This window comes from Galendromus occidentalis, unplaced genomic scaffold (genome assembly GCF_000255335.2).
Source record: "Galendromus occidentalis unplaced genomic scaffold, Mocc_1.1 scf7180000075875, whole genome shotgun sequence".
In the NCBI taxonomy this organism is placed as follows: Eukaryota; Metazoa; Arthropoda; class Arachnida; order Mesostigmata; family Phytoseiidae; genus Galendromus; species Galendromus occidentalis.
In genome coordinates, this window is record NW_003803865.1 from 3,602 (window position 1) to 25,273 (window position 21,672).

At 52.0% G+C, this 21,672-nt stretch overlaps 1 protein-coding gene and 1 pseudogene across 1 annotated transcript; one reads left to right on the plus strand and one right to left on the minus strand.

The window, feature by feature from the left end:
* The first annotated feature begins 450 nt into the window (after window positions 1-450).
* Window positions 451-2,487, plus strand: LOC100906826 (SCAN domain-containing protein 3-like; annotated as a pseudogene).
* Window positions 2,488-4,718: 2,231 nt separating this feature from the next.
* LOC100906971 (uncharacterized) lies at window positions 4,719-10,302 on the minus strand. Its single transcript, XM_029113003.1, is given in 4 exon segments — window positions 4,719-4,789; window positions 4,921-5,244; window positions 5,247-7,767; window positions 7,915-10,302. Coding segments are annotated over 4 exon segments (5,304 nt in total).
* Between the last annotated feature and the right edge of the window lie 11,370 nt (window positions 10,303-21,672).

A 21,672-nucleotide genomic window follows, 5' to 3' on the forward strand; every position in this document is an offset into this window, starting at 1 on the left:
AAATGGGGGTCCGCGGACCACTGGTGGTCCGCGACCTATATTTTGGTGGTCCGCGGAGCATTCTGTCCAGTTTACACCAGAGGGAGCTTATCTGACACGAGCACAGCCCATGACTTTCGCGGCGGAATCTGCACAGCCCTATGTGCGTCAGTCATGAGACGGCCGCGCGTGCTGCTGAAGGCGCATTGGATACGAGACGTGATTGTGTATGTACCTGTGCTCTGCGTGTCGAAGTTTCACACACCACACGCCGAGCGAGCAGATGATTCCGTCTCGATTTGGAACGTCCGTTCCTAAATATTTGTGCTTGGGTATCGCGCACATGGGTTCAGTCGAATGTGTACGCGCCGCGGACTGTTCGATCGAGAGTGAGCTCGAGCCTGGCTTCTAGCCTTGTTTCCGGAAGGCGTCACCCAAGTTCATTGAAGAATCCCCAGCAGTTTCCTCGGAATGGGCGGGAAGAGTCAGGCCAGAATCCAGAGCTTCTTCAGGAAGCGAAAACACGTTTCCGCGGACGCCGATGACAACCCATCTTTTGGAGAGCTAGCCACTGAAGGGGAAGTACGATATCCTGTTATTGACTTGGAGGAAGAGGCCATGCCGTTAATTGAGTCGGAGATACAGATATCTGGGACCTCGAACTTCTCTCCGGTCAGGATAGGTGGCAGAATAGCGGCATCGGGGAGGCCGAAAAAGCAGTACAAACGCACGCGGAAGTACGATGCGAGCTATCTCAGATTCGGATTCATTCAAGAGCCCGGTAGCGAATTCGAGCCTAGGCCGCTGTGCATTGTTTGTTCGGAGTGCCTATCGAATGAAGGAATGAAGCCGTCCAAACTTCAGAGGCACCGAGATTTGAAACATCCCGATCTGGCTTGCAAACCGTTGGAGTACTTTCAGAGAATGCGAGACGAACTCAAGCAGCAACAGAATTCAATGAGAAATATGACCCTTGGTGACAATAACTCCCAGATGAGAGCCTCGTATCTGATATCGCTCGAAATCGCGAAGACAGAAAGCATACGTCATCGGCGAGGAATTGATAAAACCATGCATCCTACTGGCGAGTCAGGAGGTGATCGGACACGACGCTTACCAGAAACTCAGAGGTATTTCCCTGTCGCGCGAACACGGTGAAACGGAGAATCGAGCACATGGCCGATAACATCCAAGATCAAATTATCGATTTGGTCAAGAAGTCGACATTCTACTCGATCCAGATCGACGAGTCAACAGATCTGACGAATAAAGCCGTATTGGTCTGTTTCGTCAAGGTCGAACACGACGGAGAACTCTTGGAGGAACTTCTCTGCTCTGTGGAACTGCCGGGTCGGACAACTGGCTCCGAAATATTCCGAGTCCTTGACGGCTTTTTCGAAGATCATAGCATACCGTGGAAGAACTGCATTGGGGTATGCACGGACGGAGCCGCTAATATGACAGGACGTCTGATGGGTTTCACAGCAAGAGTCAAGAAGGTCGGACACCCCAACTTGCTGAGCACCCATTGCATCATACATAGGGAACAACTGGTTGCGAAACGACTCTCTCCACAATTGCACAGCGTTTTGTCTGATGTGGTCCGCATTGTGAACGAGATTCGTTGCAAACCATTGAATTCGCGTATCTTCGAAGCTCTCTGTGAGGAAATGGGTTCTCAGTTTTCCCCATCTCCTCTTGCATGCAGAAGTCAGGTGGTTGTCTCGTGGGAGAGTTCTCAATCGACTTCTTTCTTTGTTGCAAGAAGTTAAGGTATTTTTCCAGCAGCAGAACAATTCGACGTTCCTTGCTATCATGTCCGATGTAGATTGGAAAGCCAAACTATCATACTTGGCCGATATTTTCTCTCATTTGAATGAGCTGAATTTATCCTTACAAGGGAAGCATTGCGATATGTTCACGCTGCGAGCGAAGATTGACGGCTTCCGTAAAAAACTAGTTCTTTGGCACGCCGCAGTCTCAGAGAAAGATTTTCCGATGTTTCCTAATTTCGATGAGTTCTCGAAGCAGAATCACCTCAGCGAGGGAGTGGTCGTAATCGTCCGGGAGCATTTACAAACCCTCATGGATTTGTTCGGTAAATACTACCCGGAGCAAGAAGATCCCAGAAATGGCAGTCTCTGGATTCTGGATCCGTTCACCGCGAAAATTGACGACACGAATTTGTGCATGAAAGGGAAAGAAAGCTTGCTGGATCTCGCTTCAGATGCGAGCCTGCAGATGAAGTTCCACGCTTCGTTGTCGAGAGCTCATTTTTGGCTCGGAGTTGGACAAGAATACCCGATGCTGAGCGCGGAAGCGATGAAGATTTTGGTGCAATTCTCCACAACTTACCTCTGCGAGAAAACGTTTTCATCTGTCACTGCCATCAAGACTAGATATCGGACTTCCCTCGAGATGCACGCGGAACTTCGACTAGGAGTTACGAATCTAGCGCCTCAGATCGACGCGATCTTGTCGTCGAAGCAAGCACAGGTATCGCACTAATTCTATTTATACACGTTAACGTAGGTTGCGTGAACGTTCTTAATTGTTTTCGAACTCGGAGTCCATGGAGATTGTGAAAACTCCTGCGCAGCTCCTCTTTGCTATCTCTATCATGCTTGTATTTCGAAGAGGTGAAATATCTGGTGCTATGAAGATAAATTAAGTGCATTCTTGATGTATTCTGGCCCCCTTCTTCTCGCGTTCTGATTTTAAAACGGGTGACCTAAATTTTGGTGGTCCGCGGGGTCCGTCGCCATGACTTTGGTGGTCCGCGGGACGAAAAAGGTTGGCCACCCCTGCCTTAGAGCGACTCATCCTTGGCTCATTTGCCTTAATACCTGATGGTTGTAGGAGCATAGGAATTTCAGAATTAGCCGGGAAAGCCATGGAGACAGGGTAAAAAAGATTAGCAATCATCTTATAACAGCAATCATCTTAACTTTTATGCAGGCCACATAATGACACCCCTCTGACCCTGTGACTCGTCTTAATCGTCGATTAGGTGGGGCTCCTCACGACGAGTCATGGACCACTCTGATTGCTCAAGGTTCATGACCGAACGGCGAGCCCTGTAGCATTCTGGGCTTCCGGGCTGATTGCGGTCGGAGATTTGCTCCCGGGTTGACAGTAAGGTCGAATCCGCGCGGCGTCGTGCGTCATTGCTGCGAAGCACATTCGCACGAAAAAAGTCCGTAAGAAGGTGCGTGCACGTCTTCTCGGTTGGACTCGTTCGCGCACTTGTCGTCCGCCAATCTCCATTTTGCGAGCCGAGCGACCAACAACACGATGTCCGAGTCTCCGAAAACCGTCAAATCCCAACGTGGGAGAGACAAGTTTTCTCACGAAAGACACCTTTACGTTTTCGACCGGATGAGCGCGGATCACAGTACCGAGTTCTGGCGCTGCCCATTCAGAGGAGCGTGCAAGACTCGTTTGCATCGTCTCGTCCTCTCCGGTGAAGCGCTCAGAATCTCCGGTACCCACAGTGATCCCTCGGACGCAGCCGCCGTCGAAGTCGCCGTCAGGAGGACAACGTTGAATAGCCGTGCCGTTGAAAGTCAGGAGACTCCCGCCCAGCTTATCAACAGCATTCAACAAGGTGCATCGACGGCTAAGCACATGCAGTTTCCGATGAACCGAGTCTTGGCGAAGAGTCTGAACCGAGTGCGGAAGGCGTGCGCTAGTGCCCCCGTCCTTCCTGCTGATCGTAGTTCGATAATGATTCCTCCCGATTATTCGGTATACCAAGCAGCACCGGGACGCTCGGAGAACTTCCTCATCGGAGATTCTGGCTTCGGCGACGAATGCCCAAATGGATGGTTGTCTCTTCCATCTGGTCAAGAATATGAAGTTAAAGTTGGCGGATCTCGGACTCATGAAACGTTACAATCGTGACGACGACTCCGCTCTATGGGCGCGTACGATACCCGCGCTCGCATTTGTGCCGCCGGAGCATCTTGATACCGCCATGAGCGAATTAGCACCCGAGCTGCCTGCAGAGCTGATGCCAGTGCTGAACTACTTCGAGGACGACTACATCGGTCGGTTACGGTTGTCACCAGGCGGCGAGGTCGCTCCGCCGTGACAATGGCATCCTCTCAATAGTCCGGCAGTTCCACTCGAGGACGACGATCGACTATCTGCGAGGACTCGCCGACAACTTTAGGATGGAAGCGACGTCCCGCTCTCCCACGGCAAACGCAGCCGCAGACAGCTATCACGATTGACGTTCATTATTGTGCTCATCCTTTTATTCCAAGTTAGTAGGAATATTCGGATGATTTTGAATTAAATGACCATACTGTATTTCACAGGATGCCGAACGGATACGACACCGACAAGTCTAGTATTTTCACGTCCCGAGATCGGTCGCAATGAAGACTCCGTTCTGGGTGACCATGAACTGGACGATCGGGGAGCGAATATCGGTTTTTCGTGTGACACCGTGGATGAAACCAGAAACACTGCTCGCGGTTGATCCGCTCGAGTTGGTGCGTGTGTATTTCCTGTCGCCTACAGCGTGTCGTCTGTACAACCACGTCTGTAGCGTGTTGTCTGTCGATCCACGATGTCCCACGACGCTCAAGGAGCGCTCACCGGCCGTCGCTCTCTTTATTGGGAAACGATTCACTTCCTAGCTCGAGCTATTCTGGAGCGGGTAATCCGTGACATCCTCCCCCGGTGGTCGGGAATCGCGATCACCACCCTAAGGGACTCAAGACTAACAATTTCTAATGCGATATGTGCGGCATGCTGTTCTTGGCTTTGAATTCACCGAAAATTGGGCCTGACAAAACGATCACTGCAGACGAACGGCGGGTTGTGCAATCCTGTACTTCTGTCCGAACTCCGGGCGAGGATAAGCGCCGCAGGCGAACGGATCAATAAAAGAAAAGGGAATAAGATGTGCATCTCGAAGCGGCCTGCGCCCACGATTCACTAATTTTTGTACTTCTAGCGGGTATAAGAGCTGGATTGACCTCCTGAAGATTCGGCCATCCGGAAATTTTACGGAGCAAGATCTCTGTCGAGAATCTGTTCGCCTTCCTCCGACGACTGCTGTCACTCTGGCCAGTGGCCAATAGGCTCGCGATGGGCTCGGGTCTTCTAATAAACAGACGTCGCCAATTTTCAGCGGTCTCGGAGTGACGGATTTCCGCCAATGCGCTGATCTCAAATACGGCAAATACTCCTTGAGGAAACGGCGCCAGAAGGAATTCAGAAGTGACTGCTGGTGTCTCCACCGATCTGACAGTACCGCGGAGTTTGCGTCCTGTGCGAATCCGAAACTGGTCCCGTGTTCGGGACGACGACCTTAGCAGATCTTCCGAAAATCAGGTCAAGGGGGGTGAGGGCTCTCGGTTCGTCGGGATCCTGAGAAACGACGGTTAGGGTTCTCCGATTGACCATGTTCTCTATGTCCGACAGAACGGTGGCTAACTCGCGAAACTTGGGAACGTTGGTACCGAGAATTTTCCGTAATGGACGTTTTACTGTTTGAACCAGGCGTTCGTACCAACCTCCGTGCCACGGGCTACGAACTTCGAACCCAGCGAGGGCAACCTGAACCTCTTTGGATTTGACGTGGAATCTGATGATCGCCAACTCCTTCTCGGTGCGCTTGAACGTATGCGCATTATCCGAGAAGATCGTCGATACGAACGGGAAACGATTGAGGAATCTCCTCAGCGAAAGTAGGAATTCGTAACACGTCGAATCGGGTACGAGCTCGAGATGAATAGCCCTTCTTGATGCGCAGACGTAAAGGCAGATGTAGCTCTTCGATTTGGCACCCGCGTCGTTTCTGACCATTATCGGCCCGGCAAAGTCGACGCCCACGACGCCGAAGGCCGATCCAGCGTCAACTCGGAACTCGGGTAGCGGAGGTGTGACCTCGTCGGCTCGTGTGGCATCGAATCTGAGGCACGCCTTGCAGGTCTTCACAGCTCTCTTTGCCTGTCGTCGAGCGCCGAGTATGAGGACTCTGGCTCGTAGATTATGCATGACCAAGTTCACGCCTCCGGAGTGTAGGCAGAGTGCGCCGTGAACCCGAGCAACGTTAAGGGATACGGCCGGGTCGGACCCAGGAAGAATTACGGGGTATTTTCCGTCGTACGACATTTCAGTCGAACGCTCGAGGCGTGAGCGGCATCTGATGATGCCCTTGCCGTCCGTAGAGGGTCTGAGTTGGAAGAGTTTGCTCGACTTGGAGACGGCTGACAGACCGCTCCGAATTTCGTCGCTGAAGTGCGCTGCTTGTATGTTCCCGAAAAGTCTCATCTCTGCGTTGGCGAACTCCTCGGTTGATATGTGAGGCGATCGCTCCGCTGACCGTTTGCGACAGCGGTTGACGAACCGGAGAGCGAATGCGAGCGTTCTCACCAACTTGGTCCACGAAGAAAACCGTTCGACGTCAATGAGATTCACTCTCGGAACCTCGGAGGTCGTGAACGAAACGGTCCTCCTCTCTTCCGAGAGCAGATCCTTAGTCTCCGAGTTCTTCAAGATGTGCTCGAAATCGGCTGAAACCGGACTGGATAGGAATGGTGGGCCCTTGAGCCAGACTCCGAGTGTGTCCGGATCGGACAAAGGTCTTCCTCGACTGAGAATATCTGCCGGTCTGAGGTCTGAAGGAATGTATCGCCAGTTTGCCGGATCGGACTTGGCGCGGATTTCGGAAGTTCGGTTCGCCACGAACGGCTTCCACCGATCCGACTCGCTGCGACACCAACCGAGCACGTCTGCGTTGTCGCAGTGGAACATGGAAACGTCCGGATCCAGCGTGTACGATCCCAAAATTTTCTCGTGAAGTCGAACACCGACCACCGCAGCTAGAAGTTCTAACCTGTGTATGTTCCAGGCTCCCTTGAGCGGAACGACCCTAGCCTTCGATATGAGAAATGAGACCTGTACTGTAGAATCCTTGAGGATTTCTTTCAGGTAGATCACTGCGCCGTATGCGGAGAGACTGGCGTCCGAAAAGACGTGTAGCTCTCTGCGCAGTACTTGTTGTCTGCTAAATATGAATCTCTGTACTCGTATCGTGGACGTGTTGTCTATCATGTTACGGAAAGAATGGAACGCCTCCCTGTTTGAGCCAACAAGCGGCTCATCCCAATCTCATCGCACGGACCATAGTCTCTGGAGTGGTGTTTTTGCGGTAATGACTACGGGTGAGAGGACACCCAAAGGATCGAACACCTGCGAGAGGCCCTTCAAAAGATACCTTTTGGAAACTGGATCCTGGTCCAACTGGGACAGAGCGTTCTCGACGAAAACACCCAGTTCGTCTCCGGTCTGGTCCCAGAGCACGCCCAGTACCTTGTATTTCGTATCTGCGAACGAAACGTTCACCTCTGAGAACCTCTCGACCAATGCTTTCCCGAGATCCTCAGAGTTGGTCGCCCATTTCCGGAGGGGAAAGTGTCCGCTCGCGAACACCTCGTGGAGGGTATCGATGCGATCAATGCCTTGCTGGACGGAAGATGCACCCGAGAAAATGTCGTCGACGTAGAAATGGTCTCTGACGACAGTCAACCAGTCAGCGTCCGCTGGGCGATTACGAATTTCTGAGTCGAGGTGGTATCGGGTGCCTGCACAATGAAGCCATGGTGAGCATACCAGTCCGAAATCGAGAGCCGTGTTCCAGAACTCTCGAACCGGCACTCTAGGGTTTTCCGCTATGCCCAATGGCCATAAGGAGCGTAGGAAGGTTCGCTGGTTCGGGTTTATCTGGAACTGGAGGAAAGCCTTTTCGACGTCGCAGACTATAGCGAACTCCTGAGATCGGAAGAACATGAACAATTTTATCAAACATGGGAGCAGGGAAGGACCCTGATGCGAAACGTCGTCCCTACTTCGAGCTCCCGCGTCCTCGACGACGCGTATTTAGGGTGGCACGTTTCGAGAGGAACACGACTTTTTTGCGACTGCCAGAATCGGCAGATAATGCGCCGGCTGACCCGGCAAGCGCTCCCTGGCTGGTTCGGCCAGGCCCCTGGCGAGGTATCCAGTAATCTCTCTATCGACTGCGATGATGAGCGAAGGGTTTCCTCTATTTGAGTGGAGGGAAGAGGACAGGCGGCCCCGCGCCAATTTCTGGTTGTCGCCCAGAGCCTCGAGATTCTGTTTGAACGGTAAAGACACCGTGTACCGACCGTTTGGGGCTCTGACTATAGGGGTCCAGAAAAATTGATCTAACTCGAGGTTCACGTCGCTTTGTTCCTCGTTCGGAGCCACGCCCAGTAACTCAGCGTTCCAGAGGAAATCAATGGCGTCCGCTGGGTCTGTTTCATCTGTTGCCGAGAGCGAACCTCCGGAAATCTCTTGGAAGGAGCTGGCGTGAGCTGAATAAATCGAGAACATGGAATTCGTTACCGGTTCTGAGGGGCTTCGGACGTCGACTCCGTTGAATACCCAATCGAAGATGCATTCGGTTGCAACCATGTTATTGAACTCGTGCGAAATCTTCAACTTCAAGCGAGCCATGACGTCAGCGCCGAGCAAAACGTCGATGGCCCTTGGGAACGACGGATCCGACGAATCTGCGATTGGGAGAAGGCCGAGCGAATTCTTAATCGTTGGGAGGGAACCCTTGGTGATCTCGGGTAATCGAGTGCAGGTTACGATGATGGATTTCTCCGAAAACCGGCTTCTCAGTGAGATCTCATGGATGCCGCATTGCTGTACTTGGGAGACGGCTCCCCCGACCGTCAACAGTTTCAGCCAGACAGAGCTGATCGGAATTGAATTCAATCTGTTGACCAGGGCCGATGAAACGTAAGATCGCTCGGATCCCTGATCTATGAGGACCCTGCATACGGTCGAATTATTCCCGCATAGTGCGACTACGTGTGCCGTCTGAAGTATGAAAGATCCGTCGGGAGCCCCGCCGCTGTCTCTGCTGGCGAAGTTAGCTGTGGAGCCAAACGTCGAGCTGGGGTCGCCGGACGGTTTTGGGCACGTGACTACGTAATGGCGATTTCTGCAATTTGGGCACCTCGGGGGACGCCGGCTGCAGTTCGCTGCGAGATGGTTCCTTTGTAAACACTTCATGCAGGCTTTATTTTGTTCGATCAGAGATCGCCGCTCGTCTACCGTGAATGGCTTCCTACATTTAAAACTATAGTGATCTTCGCCACAGAACACGCATGAGTGGTCTACCTGCTTGCTAGATGTCGTGAATGCACTGGAGGAGTCTTTTTGCCACGGCTCGCTGGCAGCCCGGGCCTCGGACGACCTCCTCGGGTTACCGCGGAACGATTTGGAATCGGTCTTCGAATGACTAACCGCCGCTCGTTCGGAGTCGGCCAAACGCTGTAGAAATTTCATGAGGCGCTCGAGGTCGCAAGAATCGTCGTCCGATACGCCCGGGCTGTCCATCGACCACAGAGCGAACTCCTCTCTACGGTGTTCCGGCAGAGCCTCTCGAATGACAGAATACAGGGTTACTGATAACGTACTGTACGGAATACCGGCGCCCACAAGGGCTTTGACGTTCTGTGAGACTAGACTTACGAACTGGCTGACCTTGTTGTTTCGAAAGTTGTCCTTCTGCTTGCAAAGCTCGATGACGGCGAGGACGTGCTGAGAATTCGCATCTGAGACCTTTCCGAAGCGATCCCTGAGTGTTTGCTTCGCGATTTCGTAGTTCGACGGTTCCAGACCGAACTCAGACACGGAAACGGCCGCCTGGCCGCGGAGGGAGAGCTTCAGGAGACGGAATTTTTCTGTGATGGGAAGAGGCTTCGAGTCCACGACGTAGTCAAAATGTTGCCACCACTCGCGGAAGCGTCTCACTTCTCCAAAAAATTTCGGGATGTCATTCGGCGTGGGTGCGAGCTGGAGCAACGTAACTTGCTGTTGGTCTGAATCTCGTGACAATTCGGCTGCACCGTACTTATCGGGTTTTGAAGGGGATGCCCCAGCTGCACTGGATCGATCTGCCTTTCGGACGAATTCCCTCAAGTCTAGGAGCGCCACCCCCGCTGCCTGTCTGTAGCCGAGTTGTTTTTCCAGGCAGCTCGAGAGCCGCTCGGGCTGTAGGGTCGCCGCGAAAGGCATGAGGATTTTGTCGAGGCTCTCGATTTGATTGAGAATACCTTCGATTTTTGTTATATGGGTGAGTGCTTCGCGTCGCGACGAATCGCCAGGCACGTATTTCTTGATAAACTCGTCCGACGCCCTGCACGCTTTCGTGAGCAGGCCTCGAAGGGCCGCTCGCTGCTTGTGATTCGCGTTGAAAATCTCGCATTCTTCCTTCGTTGGGTTGCGGGGAGTTTCCACGGCGTATTCTTCGATGTTTTCGAGCGACATGGCTGTTCGTTGCTCTTGACCCGCCGATGATTTCGTGCCTTAGACGACTTCGAGAGTTGATCGCCGCGTGGTCGAAGGGGCACTAGGATTCTGTTAAGCTTCTGACACCAAATTTCACGTCCCGAGATCGGTCGCAATGAAGACTCCGTTCTGGGTGACCATGAACTGGACGATCGGGGAGCGAATATCGGTTTTTCGTGTGACACCGTGGATGAAACCAGAAACACTGCTCGCGGTTGATCCGCTCGAGTTGGTGCGTGTGTATTTCCTGTCGCCTACAGCGTGTCGTCTGTACAACCACGTCTGTAGCGTGTTGTCTGTCGATCCACGATGTCCCACGACGCTCAAGGAGCGCTCGCCGGCCGTCGCTCTCTTTATTGGGAAACGATTTACTTCCTAGCTCGAGCTATTCTGGAGCGGGTAATCCGTGACAAGTATCATGTCCTGTCATCTTCGCTTGGCCATCCGTAGGGAATAGATCGTCATGGCTGTGATCCTGCTGAAGAAAGAAGATCGACAAGGCTCAAGTCTCTCGTGTTTGGGAGCAGAAAAACGGCCCTTGTCAGGGCCACCAATTTTCGTTAGATCACTATCCCGAAAGCTTCTCCCCTCTTTGCCGACTAATTCGGGAATTTCTTTCCCGGATGCCGAGAACTTCTATGCTCCTACAACCATTAGGCACTTGAGGCGAATGAGCCAAGGACGAGTCGCTCTAAGGTGGTCGCCTCCGGCGGCGAGTTGGACCCTGCGGCGAGCTGGGTCCTGCGGCGAGCTGGGTCCTGCGGCGAGCTGGGTCCTGCGGCGAGCTGGGTCCTGCGGCGAGCTGGGCCGCGGCGAGTTGGACCCTGCGGCGAGCTGGGTCGCGACGAGTCGGCCGCGGCGAGTTGGGTCACGGCGAACTGGTCGCGGCGAGTTGGGGTGTACCGTTTAAAGCAACACCTTATTGTGTACAGTAATCCGTGAAAATTGAGACATGTACGCGAAATCCCAAATGCATAAAATTGACTTTGAAGCCGCATATATCGGCCATTTTCATTGCAAAATTGCGTGCATAATTACATTCTTTTTAGTGCATGAAGTTCCGGGCTCTATTCATAAGTCGAAATCAAGCGGTAGTGCGGATTATCTCGGATAACGCGAGGACTTTCACCAGAGCGGAGGAAGAACTGGAGGCGGTTTTTGACAACGCAAACCATCCCAGAACCAGAGCGTACCTGGCTCGCAAATGGATCGTGTGGTCGCACATCACAGAGAAAAGTCCGTGGCACGGAGCTTTTTGGGAAAGGCTGGTTCAGGTGGTTAAAAGACCGCTCCGGAAGATTCTCGGAGCGCATGCGATTCCATTCAGGGAGCTGGAGACTCTGTTGATGGAAATCGAAAAGGTCGTCAACGACAGGCCCATTTCGGCGGTCGTCGTTGATCCGGATGAGCCAAGGGCTCTTACCCCTGCGAACTTGCTTTACGGCTACGCGAGTCAGCCGGCACTGCCGGATATGAAACGGCTACGCAGAACGATCGACTCGGCGAATGCCATAGTTTTTTCGGAACGCCGGAACACTCAGCAAGCGACACTGAGGTCCTTTTGGAAGCAATTCCACAACGACTATTTACAGTTTCTCCGCTCGGCTCATTACAACAAGGTGCAGGACAGTCGTCCGATCAAGGCCGGAGACATTCGCTCGCGGGGAGGGCTCAGACAAGCGTCAGAGGCCTTGTATCATCAGAGCAAATTCGGGTCAGACATTCAGGAGGCCTATACAGCTTCTGTATCCCTTAGAGGTTTCGGACTTCTAGAGCAACGAGAAGTGGGGGTGGTCGCGCGACGATCGATTAGGCTATCTACAGAGGGCTCACCTATTGAGGGTATTCCCTCCGGCTAGACGAAGTCGGCCACTCCTCAACGCGGCGGTCCGGGTCGGAGACGATCACCTCGAATGCACTCTCCACCTCTTTCAGTTCCTGTTCGGGATTTGGGCAACGGCTGATCGCGGCCGAAAGAGAAATGGCCCACTGCCTCTGGCCGGGGTCCAGGATACTCCACAGCTCTTTCGCGCGTGTCATTCGCGCCTCACCGTCGAGGACTCGGAGTCCGGAGTCAAACTGTTTAATCCACAGAAAGAAGACAGCAGTGGGGCTGGTGGAGAACACGTTGCGTCGAGGCATCACGGACACAAATGAATTGTTTCTCTCTACTCTCTACGAACCGCCGCGCTTCGCACATGCATCTCACATTTCTTCAGCCGTAGAAAGTGTATGTAAGTCGATATATCGGGTAGTCTCGAGGACGGAGGTTCACCGATCCTGCCACCTCGAGGCGGCTTTACATCGTGACAGGCGCTTTGTACTTTCAGTAGCGAGGAGCTTCGCTCCCTAGGTAAATGTAATTCGCTCCCGTAATGTAAAGATTACGGGATCCCCAGACCCTTGTAGGCTTTCCGATGTAGTGTAAAGAACTATGGTTTCTTTCCCGGGGAGTGTCACGGAGCTCCGCTCCGTGGGTGAAATGTATTCCAATAAATAGAGCCGACGCCGACGATTCCTTTCCCCCTTCCTTCTCTCCCGGTCGAGATCGCTTGCACGTATGCGCTCGTGCCGGAGAGACCACTTCGCTCTTGTAACTGACAGCGGACGGTCATCGTCCGGTCAGCTCCCCATTGAATCGTCGGCCGTTTTCCCCGAAAACGAGTCTTTACTCAATCAGCGTCGTCGAGCAACTTGAGAGATTTCATAAGTCTTCTTCCCGCCGTGGACCACATAAATATAGCAGGTCTGAAGGAGTATCGACTTCAGATTGCTGGACTGAAGCGAATGACAGCTCGCCGCAGTGACCTGTCCAGCGCTTGTCCTTATATCAATCTCGGACGCCGGAGAGGGCGGTACGCGTATGCAAACCAATCCTGAATGCCTTCCGGCGCACCTGCCGCAATTTTTGACGTTCGCTCCACATGATTCGGACTGATGGTTTCTCCTCAAACAACGGATACAGGCGTTCTGGTCCTCGCACATTCTCTTTCGCTCTTCCGGCGTTAATTTCCTCGAGCACTTCGCAGCATCGTGATTTCTCTTGCACAATCGACATAAGTGATCGACCGGAGTAGTCGACCCAGCAAACGAATACTGAGAACGATTTTGGGGACCGAACCCAGGGTTTTAATTCCTGTTCCGATTACTACCCGATTGAGAAGTCCCTCGGCTCGGGGGGGACCTATCAGCCTTACTATCCACCAGTAACTTCCCCAGTCTCTCACCGAGTTCGAGCAGACGTTTTTTCTTTTCTAAGAAGTTAAACAGAAATTCGAGTTTTCCATGTCATCTGAATCGCGATCCTTCCACTTTTGATTGAGCTCGAGTGTGTCAAACAACCAAGAATCCTAAAGCCTCCAGAGATCGAATGTTTTGGGCTAAATTCAGAGCGAAGCCGATGAACTTACCAGGTTGTGACAGGTCTTTCACACGGCAAGCGAAATGTACATTCTGCACGAGAGCTGCTTTGGCTGCATCCGGGTCTCCATATGACTCCGTGATCGAGTACTTCATGATCTCGAACGATTCCTCGGCGATACGGAGATGCGGCACTGACGAGAAGGCTTTCCCCGAGAGGGATTTCTTGAGGATTCGACACTTTTCTGTCGTATCGATGGGCCTTAAGTCCACGAAATACACAAAAAGGTTCCACCACTCCGCGAACTTGATTGGGTCACCATCGAATTTCGGCACATTTTTCCTGGATTTCTCACAGCGTAGTAAGTCTGGTCCACGGGATACGGGGTCGAGCGATCTGCCAGGAGGGAGGCACCCTGATTTTCGCCATTGAGAATGACCGTCTGGATGTTCGACCGGTCAGCTGTTCGCGAGGAGCTGTCGAACTGATTGTTTTGATTCGACGCGTCCAGCTGAGAGTCGGGCACTCGACGGAAGCCAAGAGGGGATACACCGGGAGCAGGGCCGTAGATCGCCTCCAGTGTGACTATCCTGGACTGGAGTGCGCGACAATTAGCCCTAGAGCTCCTGCCGATAGTAATTGAGTGTTGAACTCATCGGCTATCTTAGTTTCATTCTCACTGAGAGCAGGATCCCGGGAGTACTCGTCGAACGTACCACTCAGCTCTTCTAGCTCCCTCCCGATGTGATAATTGAGGTCTGCGGCTACTCGGATAGAGTCCGCCGTATGAGAGTCTCCCTCCGACAGCGCCGAGATGGTGAGCTCGTTCAAAACGTTGAGCTCTAACATAAGCGGAGAACTCTGACAGAATTCGCTTTCCATAGTGTGACGGTTGATAGCAAAGATTCTTTATTCCTACACCTAGCAGCCTTTTATGGAGATTCAGCAGGGGAATAATCCCGCGCCACTAGCGCCGTTTCACTCGGTCACGCTACTGGTGCCCGAACGTCCCCGTTCGAAAGGCCGCAGGTCTTTATTATTGAGGGTTCGCGAACGCCCGGCTCTGTCCCGTACGAGGTAGGCTGAAGGAGCAACTTGACGCTCAACTGTCCAGGGACCCACGAACCGTGGATACAACTTCTTGGAAAGACCAGGTCGCTTCTTTGCGATTCGAACCAGTACCTCTTGGCCGTTCCTCGAAGACATTGGCCTCGACCGGGCCGCATCGTATCGAGACTTCATACAGGCTTGGGCGACTGACAGCTCACGATGGCCTTGTTGACGAATTTGCTCTACGGGGCGAGATTCCCGAGGACCTCTAGGAGGTTCTCCAGGTAGAAGCGCGGGGAATCCGAACAGCATTTCAAACGGAGATTCTTGAAGAGATTCACTCACAGTTGTATTCAGCGAGAAAGCGATCCGTTGGATCATGTCTCGAACAGCCCGAAAGCCCTGCTGCACCAGAGCAGCTAAGCGGTCCGTCAATGTCCGTATAGTCCGCTCGGCTACGCCATTACACTGCGGATGGCCCACCGACGTTCGAATGTGCGACGTATTAATCCTATGGAGGTAATCCGCTGGTACTTTTTGAGTTGAATGGGGGAACCCTCGAGGTTCACCACTAAGATTCCACAAGAACCGTCTTCGTCTGAGCGTACGACGCTATGAGGCGTGATGAACCGGCCGTTCGGCATGCAGCTCAAGATACCTTCTGTTTGCAGAGTCTCCGACGGGATTCCCGTACTGACGGTGACATACATGGCACTCTCTGGTGGTATAATCGCCCCTCCTCTCACTTCACACGGAAGACTCAGACGCGAACTAGGATCTCGAAACGGCTCTTTATTGACAAGAGAAAACGACTTTGACAGGAAAGGCTTCCCCAAGATCACTTCTTTCGAGAGATTATCGATTACGAAGAACGGCTCTTTCTTCCCGTTCACATCGAGTTCAACGGCTCCGATAACTTTCATTCGGTTTTGCTGAGCGTCCGTGATTTTCGGTTGTGAATCAGGCGTTATGAGTTTGACGTCGGTATCTTCCGCATCGAGGATCGATGGACAAATCGCATTGACATCGGATCCGGTGTCTAAGGCGGCTATTCGTGTTTTACCCGCTATGGCAACCTCCATTTCGAAGGGGTCTTGATCTTCGAAGTTCCCCATGCATTGCACACGTAAGGTTCTACTTCGTTCGTTGCAAGCTGCAGCGAAGTGTCCACTACGACCACATTTGAAGCAAACGCGGGGCTTCTGCGGTCCAGTCAGTTCGTTCTTCTGGAAGCTTTCTCGATCTCGAGCTGGTCTCGGCTCCGGTCTGTCTGGTCCGAGGGTTCGGTATCCTTGTCGGGGTTCCCTGAACTTGTCTGCGACTTCCATGAGAGATTCAAAGTCTTCAGGATTTGATGCGATAACAAAATTTCGGAATTCCGGTGAGTTGCAGGAATTTTCTATTTCGTCGACGAAGTCTGTTATGTTGAAGGGAATCTTCACATCCCTCATCAATGAATGCTTCTTTCTAATAAACGTCGTGAAGCTTTCTTCCGGCAGCCGCTATCGACGATAAAACTCGGCCGGAGACTTTCCTCTCCCCTTCGGGAAACGGGAGTACAATTGGGTTTTGAAAGTCGTCCAGTCGACATGGGGTCCGACTTCAGCGGCGAACCAGATTTTTTTTTGTCCAGCCAAGCGTCATCCAACCGGTCCTCCGGAACTGAACTAAGGGCCATTACGCACTTCACGAAGCTGCGGTTCAGAATCAGGGTTAGAGAGTTCTCAATCGTCATGAGTACACCGGGTGCTCCAGATATCGATGAGAATGATGCTCACCTTCTCACACTTGGATCGTCATCATAGAACGTACTGAGTCCGACTTGCTGCACTTTCCTCCGTATGGCTTGCGAGTAATGGAAGTCGCACCCCTTTATCTCTGTGCTCGGGAGTTTCTCTTCGAATACCTTAATGGTTGACACCTCAAAGTCGAGTTGCAGCTTCGCGGTTTGGAAGACCAAACCTTTCGACGCAGCGAAGCTCTCAGTGAGATTGGACATGCGAATGTGGGTCGTCTTACACTTGTAAGGAAGAAGGAAGTAAGCAAACGGCACCATCTGCTCTTTATAGAATGTATGCAGCGTATACAGCTGACTGAGAGGAAAGGTGGGGCACCACTTTAAATGTCCCATCCATATATATTGCCGGGGCTTGGCAGAGAATTCTAATGCTCTCATCGGTGGGGAAGCCCAGAATGCGATCTTCGGCGCCGTCGTTAAAGAGCAGGAAGTCTTCTCCGCTCACAGTTTTAGTCCAGACGTTTCCGAGAACAATCCCAGGTCGAGAGGATGGCACTACCGGTCTGATCGTCGCACGGTTCCTTTGCGGGGAACTGCGTACTCCGTTATAGTTCGGGAGCGCTGCTCCTATTTCCTGCATGTGGTGACTATGACGGAGGTCTGAGACAGTCTTGCTCACCACTTCCTGATAAATCTCCTTGCAAGATTTGTCAGGTCTGAGAGCAGCGAGCTCCCTCTTGCAGAACGCTTGATGTGATCCTGATTTTCCTCTCCCTGATTGTGGGAGCCAGAATACTTGCCAACTTCCGGTTCGAGAGCCAAGGGGGAGCGAGCAAATTAGCGATGCGCCCCTCGAAACATATACATATACACTAAACAGAAACATTAGCACGTGGTCAGGAGTTGCTCACTGTGCATTGACTCAGCCGCGAATCCCGTAAGAGTTCCGTTGGCTCCGTGGCCAAACACCGACAAAGTTTGGTCCTGCATCCATATCGATTTTGGAGAGCCAAAAAAGGAGAAGACTTTCGTTGTGGTTGTGGACAGTTTCTCAAAGTACGTAGATGCTCAGTGGCTACCCGCGTTGACAGCTGCAGGTCTCATCTCGTATTTAAGACAGTTGTTCCGCCATTTTGGGCCACCAGACACAATTGTCTCAGACAACGGCGCGCAATTCACGTCTCAAGAATTCGCCAGTTTTGCTCTGACATGAACATCGACCACCTACGCTGCGCGCCAAGAATGCCCATGTCGAATGGTCTGGCAGAACGCATGGTGCGGACGATTAAGTCATCTCTCGACGCGTCCGCGGGGTCACTCGACAGCGTAATCTCGGCGTACAACTACACTCCGAACGCGACGATCAATGACGATACTCCAGCAAGGAAATTTTTTGGTCGTGATATCAAGACTTTCCAACTGTATATTGAGCTGATTACTGAGTTCGAATTAAATTATTGACTCCTTCGGCCCACTATCGTAGGTACCTTGATAACGATTGCCCTGGCCGTACAGGATTCATTTCTTATTCGGATGCAGCGACAGTACAGTCCCACATTCTTTCGACGGTCAACTTCATACACGAAACCTCTAATACGGAAGAGCGGATTGTGCAAGGCGGGCTCCAGCTCCTCGACAGACATTCTCGGGTTTTCATGAACAGGCAAGAGAAATTCCTTCAGCGATTCGCATCCTGTTCGGAAGAACGCAGCTGCTCAACTTCTATGCATGAATTCGTCAGTCTAGTCGACCCACGGAGTGGGAAGACTTGACTGTAATTCCATGAGAAGGTTGCAATCCTTCACCGAGGACAGATAGCGATTGTGATCCGGCAGGACGAGTAGGCGGTCTTCAGAGAAAAGAAGCGGACGGCGGAGCGTCGGCTAGTCACTGGTTGGATGAAGCGCGGCGACGTAGCTTTTCTGCGGCGTTGCCCCTGAGAGTTCTACCTGCATATTCATGCACAAAATTGGCTGAACGCGGATATGGTAGACGTTTATGATAGTCCAGTCGCTAAACAGGAACTAAACCGGGCGTCGGCCGGCTTAACATGTACATGCGGTTGTATATAATCTGTATACATATATTTTTCATGAACAGGCCCTCTGGGCGATATGACTGGGAGAGGCGAGGAATCGTTCTCGATCATTGTGCGCGGCGTGGGAATGAGATCATGTAACTGGCCGAGTTAACATGTAGAGGCCCCGGAGCCGTGAGACAGCACCCTAAGGTGCGGGTCCCTGTGAGAAACAGTGAGGTTATGTAGATTGATCGGTGTGATCGTACTGTGAGAAGCTGAGCGAAAGGAGTAGATGATGAGTTCCGAAAGACCTCAGAATTGAGTATTGAGTAGAATAGAGTGATAAGGGAAGGGAGGCGTCTACGAAGAAGTAGCCGCACAGAAGCCGGGCTAGCGGCTATCCAGCGTCGAGGAATGGTTGCGACTCGGCATCGAGCTCAAGTGGCAGGTGCTCGGCAACACGCAATCGCGTGGCATCAAGCTAGAGTTGCTTGGCATCCAGTTCCAAGAGGAGAAAGGGCATCGAGTAGGCGAAGCTAGTCGGAAATCCGTGTGAAGCCACGGGTAAACGCGCGGAGCGCGAGCACGTGCGCGGAGCACGTGGCACTGGACCAGCCGAAGCCGGTCGCAGGCCATTCGAAGTTGAGTAGTCAGCGTTTGCTGTCAACATGCCTGAAATCGGAAGGGGCAACGACTTACCCGCTACGATGAGTGAAGTACACCAGAAACAAAATGTTCGAGATCCGCGCGAGAACACGTCGTCCTACTGAGTCGAGCGGAAAACAACAAGTGACTAGCCGACGCTCCGCCGTCCGCTTCTTTCCTCTAAAGACCGCCTACTCGTCCTGCCGGATCACAATCGCTGTCTGTCCTCGGTGAACGATGGAGACCGACGAGATGGAATTTCCGTCGAGCCCGCGCGGAGTATACTCATTGCATAGGAGCTTCGCTCTGCTCGAAGCAGCTCATCGATTCTTCGGGCATTGGCTTTTCGGGGCAAAAATCGTTCCAGACGTTGGGTTTCCGGGGGATTGAGTTTTCGGGGCAACAGGTGCACCCCAAGTCGATCTCGTGAGATTTATTGTGAGTAAGCTCAACACAAATGAATACAACACACTTGTGAGTCACACCAAACCCGCTAAAGTGACGAAGCTTGAGCCGGGAGGAAAAATCGAACTTCCGATGAAGCTGTTCTCAACCTGCGCGTCCCTCTCCAGAAGGAGAATCAAATCCCTGAACATCGAGTGATCGGGCCGTTCGCTGAAAGAGCTACTGGCGTAATCAATGAAGCCGCAGAAGATGCAAAATGGAGAGGCACTTCACTGGACGAGATGAAACAATACATCTCGATGCTGTCATTGATGAACTCAGAAGACAAAGACATCCGAGCCCGAGCTAAAAGACTCATGGAAGAAGATAGAAGTTACACATTCCCGGAGATCATGGACGGTCTCGAATATTTCGAGCAACTCAAAAATGACTTGTCTCAAACCTCACGGAACCGCCAAAGCACCAATAATGTCCAAAAGAAAAACCCTCAACTTCCTAAAGAACAACGGGGTCAGCGAATCCTCATGTGCTATCGGTGCTATGGGAGTCATCGATCCGAAGAATGTGAGTTCAAAACAGCGACTTGCTCATACTTCAAACGAGGAGGTCACATCGCACCTGCGTGCAGAAAAAGAACAATATGACTTCCAGACTACATCGAATCGGTCAGTACGGCATATTCGACTTCAAGACAACAGGAACCGAATAACGAAATCGGTAGACATCAACAACATGTTCTTCATGTTGAGGTTTAAGTAGAGACTGAAAACTACTAGTCCTCGTTCCGTACTAGGACTATGACTCATCCCAACCCAGTAGCGTATCCAGAGGGGGGGCTATCGGGCTTTAGTCCCCCCCCAGATTTTTGCCTTCATACTATCAAAGTTGGGTCTCAGAATGGGAATCTTTCCCTAGATTTTACGATGTTGTGGAACAAAGAAAGCGGCTCACAGCCAGGCTCGCTTTCAATGCCTCGTACAAGAGTTTAGTTCCCCTATGAACACCAATTTGCCTCCTCAAAATTCTCCATGGAAGTTCCCTCTGAGTAACAGCCGTGGTCAGAAACTTTCCGAGCTAGTTGTCTCTTTTTGGTGCGCCTGCGCGACTCGTTAGCGGAGTCTGCCAAGCTCTTCATCGATTCAGAGGGGGAAAATCGGAAGCATCCATGCTGAGACTGGCATGATCAATGCGGTTTCAAGGAATGGATGAGATCCTGGTGCAATCCATAGCGTTCGGGGAGGAGAGTTGATGTTGATGTTGTCACGTATGCTACCGGGATGTATGACTCGTAAGAGTGTTGCGCGACTTGTTTGTGGAGTGGCGATCGAGATCGCGTTCCTCTAAATTTAACTTCACGAATTCAGGATGAAAAGACAACAGGACCTCACCCAGTTTTTCAAGAAACGATCCAAAACTTCCGAAGGAATCGAGAACAGCGCAACCACACAAAGCGCTTCCGCCGAGTGTTAGGTGTCTGTTCCCAACGGAATCGATAGTGAGAACTAAGGCTTGCATTTTTACGGGCAGTTTTTTTTTCAAAATGGCAGCTCTCTCTGGTTGCAGTTTTCTCCTCAAGTCCGGACGTTAAAATTATAATGTTGGCAGTTTTTGTCCTATTTGGTTAGTGTTCACCCAACCTAACCTCTCACTAGAAAGGCGATCGACAATAGAGCATTCGAGAACCGGGCGATCGAGAAGACTCCGTTTGATCGGCCAGATCTTTGGAAATCTCCTCGAAAAACAACCGCATCAATCATCGGAAACCGCCCGTTCGCCAGGAAAACTGCCGGTTTCAATTACTGCCAATTTGTAAAATCCGACTGCCCAACGGGGAAACCGCCAATTCAATAGACTAAACTGCCAGTTCGATAATTGAAACTGCTCAGAAAAATACCCCCCATTGATAACATGGCATGCGTGACATGGATCAAGAGCCAACCCGAGAAGTGGCAGCCGTTCGTGGCGAACAGGGTTCGCGAAATCTCGAAACTGTCGGACGCAAGCGCGTGGCGATACATCAAGTCGGAAGAAACCCAGCTGACATCCTATCCAGGGGGCACCGACATCTCGAATCCACAGAGCCGCTACCGATGGCTCTCCGGACCGATGTGGCTCAGCGATCCTACCTGG